Consider the following 5,256-nt stretch of genomic DNA (forward strand, 5'->3'; position numbering starts at 1 on the left):
CTGCACGTTACCCCGTCTGGCCCCCGCCAGCCTCAAAGCCTCCAGCTCCACCTCCTGGTGTGGCTAATCCTGAGGAAAACACTTTCACAGCCGCAGCAGGCTGGCCCCTTCTTCCTCTCCCTGAGCCTGGGCGAGATTCTTCTGCCCAGCAAGTTTCACAATTTCCATTTCACCCGAAGTTCTGGATGGCAGGATGAACCTAGGCCTTAGTCACTCCTGGCTGAAAGATAAGCCCTCAGCTGTTCGTTTATTTAGTTTCCTCCAAATAAGTACTTCCCTCCCATCAAGTTTTCACTTGGTTAAGAAAGGAAGTATCTTTCTCTTAAGCTGCCTGACTTAGGAGCTCTTAAACTCCTCCAAAATCTTGGGAAAGGGGAGTTTATTTTAATTGCCTACAGCCTGATTTCATTTGGGCCTGGCAGGCTTGGTGAATCCTGACTTTCCATCCAGTTTGTCTTTCTATCCTTGTCCAAAATCCAAAATGCCCAGGAGAGCAATTAGCCCAAATCAAAGTGGCTGGGGCAGACTGTGAACAGCAGGCTTTGTGAGTGACACTGAACAGAGCCGGACAGCTACAGATTGCTAAGCTGTTGCACTTCCAGTGTCTGGGACACTCACGTGAGTCTCAACAGCGTCATCCCTTCAAGATGACTTCACTTTTGCCCTTACTAGAAATGTATCCATTCTCTTTGGAAGTTGGTGTTTGAATCTATACTCAGAATGCTGCTCTCAGCACCAGCACATCGACTGTAAAAATCATATACGCACCTGAGAGCAAGACCTTTGCAATAAGCACCTATCACGAACCAGGCAATGAGGCAGGGTGCTTTGGTTACATGACTTAACATAATTCTCATCACCATTATTTTACAGATAGGGAAAACCAAGGCACTGAGGAGTTATGTGACTTGCCCAGGCCCCATAGCCAGTAAAATGGTAAGGTTAGGATTCAGGATCCTTCTACCCAGCTCCAAACCTGTACTTTTTTGCCATCACACCTGGATGCCTCCTCATTATAAAGGCCCCTCAACACATTCTTAAAGCAGGGCACTATCTACGTTCGTGCAGCGGGTCTGCAGTCATAGTACTTGGCACGCCACACGCTCTCTCCGCCTCACCCCACCCTCAGCTACTCAGTGCCAGAAGCCAGCTGACCATGTGTGTCAGCTGCCGAGGAGAGGAAGGAGCTTTCTGGGTCTAGGAGAGTGTTTCTCAAGAGTGATCTAGGAACAGCACATCAGAATGAGGTGGCTTCATACACGTAAGGCCTGAGAACCCCTGAGTGTGGGAGTGTTCTAAAATTCCCCCCACGTGCGTCTAAGGCTTGAAGGCCATCTCAGGAATGAGTGTGCTTCTGACACAGACCCATGCATAGGCATTCCTGTGTGTCTGGTCCACGGGGGGGCACAGAGGTGGTCCTGGATGCCACTGAGCCGATCTGTCTGCATCCCGCTTGCAGCTCAAATCACGTGTGAACCCAGTCTCCCACAAAGCGGTGCCTCAGGAAGCAGTGAAGAAATGTTGCTGAACCAGTTTCCAAACCAGAAGTGTGCCCATGTGTGAGCTGCAGGATGCAACCTGGCGGACAGTTAGCTGTAGTTCTCGCATTCACAACCCGGGGACAGGAGACCTGGGGAAGGTCAGGACAGCTGGAAGTGTGAAATGAATGCAGCCCTGCATAGCTGTCAAAGGATCAAGCTGTCTGCGGCGGCTGACTGACCATGCACACACACGCTCGGCAGCACCCAGCTAGGCATTACCTACTTCACCACCGGTGTAGAAGTCAGTGTTTGTCGGGTGAACGACAGCATCACTGTCGATCGAGGCAATGTCAGCCTGTACAACTTGCAACTATAACAGGTAAACAGATGTATATCAACTGTGTTGGACCGAGACCCACGCACAGGCACATTTACTAAGGCCCCAATGGCAGGGCTGGCCTACCTGGTCGATTCCAACATATGAGCCAAAAGGGCAATCAGTCCACGAAGTGTGCGCACATGTGGATGGGGGTGAGGAGAGGAGGAGGAGGAATATCAAATGTGACATGTTTAAATTAAACATTTGAATGACAAGTCCAAAAAAAGAGAAACAGACACATGAGATCATTTCCAAAGGTTAAAAGAAATAACAAAACAACGAATGCCCCACTTCACTTCGCAAAAGCCTGTGAGACTGGCACCCCACTGAGAAGGCTACTAAAACATGGCATCTGTTTTTTAAAAAACGTGGACTATCAGGCGAACCAAAACAACAAGTTTCTCCATTTTATCGGCAGTAGTCATCTTTTAGGGTTTGATTTTTATTCCTGTGATGTTCATCATTTTGTCTACCTTCGAGGGACGTCTCTTGAAAACTGAGAAAACAGTATAGGTGTGTGCAGAGGAATGCCTTTATTTTTCCCCCTCGATGTGTAAAAGTATTTTTCCAGCCTACCTCTTATTCTGATCAACCTCATTTTTATGTATTTTACATATAAAATATACTATGGATAGATAGGATCCTAGTTTTTTCTAGCTTGTGGGGTTTTTTTTGTTTTTGTCTTTTTAAAGAAAGTATCTGCTTAAGGCTGTTAGAAAACAAGTTCAAGCAGGGCGTTTTTGAGTCCCAGTTCTCATGTCTTCAGCCCACTACTGTACCCAGTCTGTGTGGGTCGGGCCTGGGCTCTGGCATGAGCATCTCTCCCGGTAAGGAAATCTGCCATCTTACAAAGGTGGCCGAAGATGGGAACTAAAGATACACAAAACATACCTAAGTCAGCATCAGGCACAAGGCTGCCTTGGTGGGAACCTGCTAGCCTGTTGCCCCTGCAAGGCTCACAGCTAAGGAAACAGGAGCCTTCACTGTGCCCTAAGCTGACAGTTCTTCTCTGTAAAGGTGAGGCCACAGAGTGGGACACCTGATGGGTAGCCCTCAGCTTGCCCTGAACCGTCCACCCTCCTGTGCAGGGAGATGCCATGGCTCTGGGGCAGTTTTCCTCTGGAAGAACTCACTCAGAAAGAGATATTGCCCTTCTTTTTAATATCATACACGAGCCAAGTAATTCATGAAGGTGGCACTCAGTCATATACTGTTTTCAGTTGTAGAAGAAGTCGAAGTGACAGTAGGTGGTAAATTTGGGGGAAATCAATTTGCTGGTGGATTAAAGACAACTTAATAGCATACTGATGCAGCTTAATTGTCTCCCTTCTCAAGTGTTTTCATGCTTTGTCATTTCTAATTAAGGCTTAAATGGAGAAACTATCATTTTGGAGTTACCTGAGATTTTTCAGTTCTTAAAAAAACAAAAAAAAAAAAACCAAAAATAACACAGTTTTAAAAAATCCCCCCCGAGTAACCAGCAGTCAGTGTGATCATTATGGAAGAGAATTTAGATGGCAATATATTTATAATCAAGGAGAAAGCAGCCAATCGGGCTTAATAAGACATAATCAGATCATTTCCATTTGGAACGGCTTGAAGTAAGTAGACATTCAATGTCTACCCTCAAACATTAATCTTGCTTTTGGGAATTTGGTTTGACCATCTGAAGTTTGAGAAGATGAAGAGCCAAAATTCTGGGTTCCATAACTTTTCAACTGACAGCTGATGGTGCCAAACCCCATCCCCAATTACCTAGGTCATCTTTAAGGTCAATGTCAGCATTGGTAGGATTGATTATGGCCTCCACCTCAAAGCCGGCTAAATTACTGATTTCACTGTGAATAAGGTTCAGCTGAAAAGAAAAGCATGAGGTGGGAAATAACAGGACAGCTGGGAAGTCACAGAGACGTGAGCCTTGGGATACAGATGAAGGGCAGTGGACACTCCAGGTGCACTGGGCACAAAGGGGAGTCACTGGCTAAACTGAATCCACGTCAAAGGAAAGACTCAAATGCCACTCAGGATGCTAAAAAGAAGCAAGCTAGGCTGAGGGTCCAGAACGTGTTTGCCTGGTGATGCCTGGGGCCAAAGGGAGGCATAGCCATATCAGGCTGGTGGATCCACTTCCCTTGAAAAGAACTTGTGATCTGGGGGCCCAAGTACAGCAGCTCTCAGGACCCAGAGTCAAGTACTCATTGCTGGGGTAGGGTGGGGTGGTATATGTGACCGTCCCCTTCTTTGAGCACTGGGATGGTGCGGAAGTCCTAGCTGGTTTGGGCAAACCCCTCGTAGCTCTACCATTCTCTTCCAAGTGGTCATGGGTCTTTGAGGCTGTCCCCATCACCGTGACTACTAGCTGGCTGGCTCCTGTGCCCTGCTCAGGGGTGGTGAGAAGCAAGAATGGCCTGTTATTTAGTAACATCTAATTTTACGTGCCTGTTAGTCATGTAATACTGAAGTTCTAGCCAAACCCAGGAAGAGACACAGCAGTTCTCCAGCAAGATAGTGTGTCTTTTAAACTGTTCACGTTGTTGGTGAGGCTACTCTGAGGCCCAAGGGGTAGAGCATTTTCTTTGAGTGAGTTTTATGAGTACCCTACCACCTGAGTCTTTGTAAAGAACCGCTGAATGTCCTCCCTCCCCACTGTTACTCTGGTGCCATGGCAACCCTCAGTTTGAGAGGAATCCTAAGTCCTAGACTGGCTGTCAGAGGGCAGGGGGAATTAGCTGGCCCAGGATCCCCTTCCTGTTCTTAGGTCCAAGCGCCTGCAGCTCAGCACTCACACTCTCTCAGGGAAGATGGCTATTCTTCAGTGACAGACATTCCTACCAGATGCAGCAGAGAGCAATGCCCAGAGGAGCGGATGACCAAGACCAACTGCAGTCCCGGCTTGGGGAGCTGACCGCACCCTCAGGGCCCAGCAGGGCAGGCGCTTAGTCCAGGCGCTCACTCCCAGGAGAGGGCCGTGTGCAGACACTCACACGGGAGTGTGGGGCTACCGGATGGACATCTGGGCTGCTTGACATGGGAAGCACTTGGCAACTGAGCTCCAAGTCCCTGAATTTCTGGGGCCAAACATTTTGTTGAAAACAAAACCAAACAAAAAACCTGACGTGCTATAAGCAGTAGAAATATAAACCCACATTTCTGATTCCCAGATGCAATCAGCAGATTCTCAAAAAAGGGACCTGCTTCGACTGAAAGTTGTGGAAATGAATTCGGTCTTATGGCCGGGGGGAAGGACTCTGGCTAGGCCCCGCCAGTGTGGTACGCCTCATTTTTAGTTAGGGCTCGAAGAGAGAAGAGGTACAAGCTCTCTCCACTTGGACTTTCTGGGGTGTGGTTCCCAGCACTGCAGGGTAATTAGGGGCCAGCCACTGGCATTCCTGAAGC

The 5,256-nt window shown here is 48.0% G+C and overlaps 1 protein-coding gene across 4 annotated transcripts in view; it reads right to left on the minus strand.

Annotated features, from left to right (window-relative positions):
* Positions 1-5,256, minus strand: part of MACROH2A1 (macroH2A.1 histone) — a 70,418-nt gene that overhangs the window by 15,817 nt on the left and 49,345 nt on the right. For 2 of the 4 annotated variants that reach the window (XM_024752203.1, XM_024752202.1), the window contains exon 5: positions 3,616-3,715. In XM_024752203.1, coding sequence (XP_024607971.1) covers positions 3,616-3,715 — 100 coding nt within the window. Of the gene's footprint in view, positions 1-1,760; positions 1,852-3,615; positions 3,716-5,256 lie in introns of all 4 variants that reach the window. The other 2 variants (XM_024752204.1, XM_024752205.1) reach the window with 1 other exon arrangement.

This window comes from Neophocaena asiaeorientalis, unplaced genomic scaffold, assembly GCF_003031525.2.
Source record: "Neophocaena asiaeorientalis asiaeorientalis breed wild unplaced genomic scaffold, Neophocaena_asiaeorientalis_V1.1 scaffold204, whole genome shotgun sequence".
Classification (NCBI taxonomy): domain Eukaryota; kingdom Metazoa; phylum Chordata; class Mammalia; order Artiodactyla; family Phocoenidae; genus Neophocaena; species Neophocaena asiaeorientalis.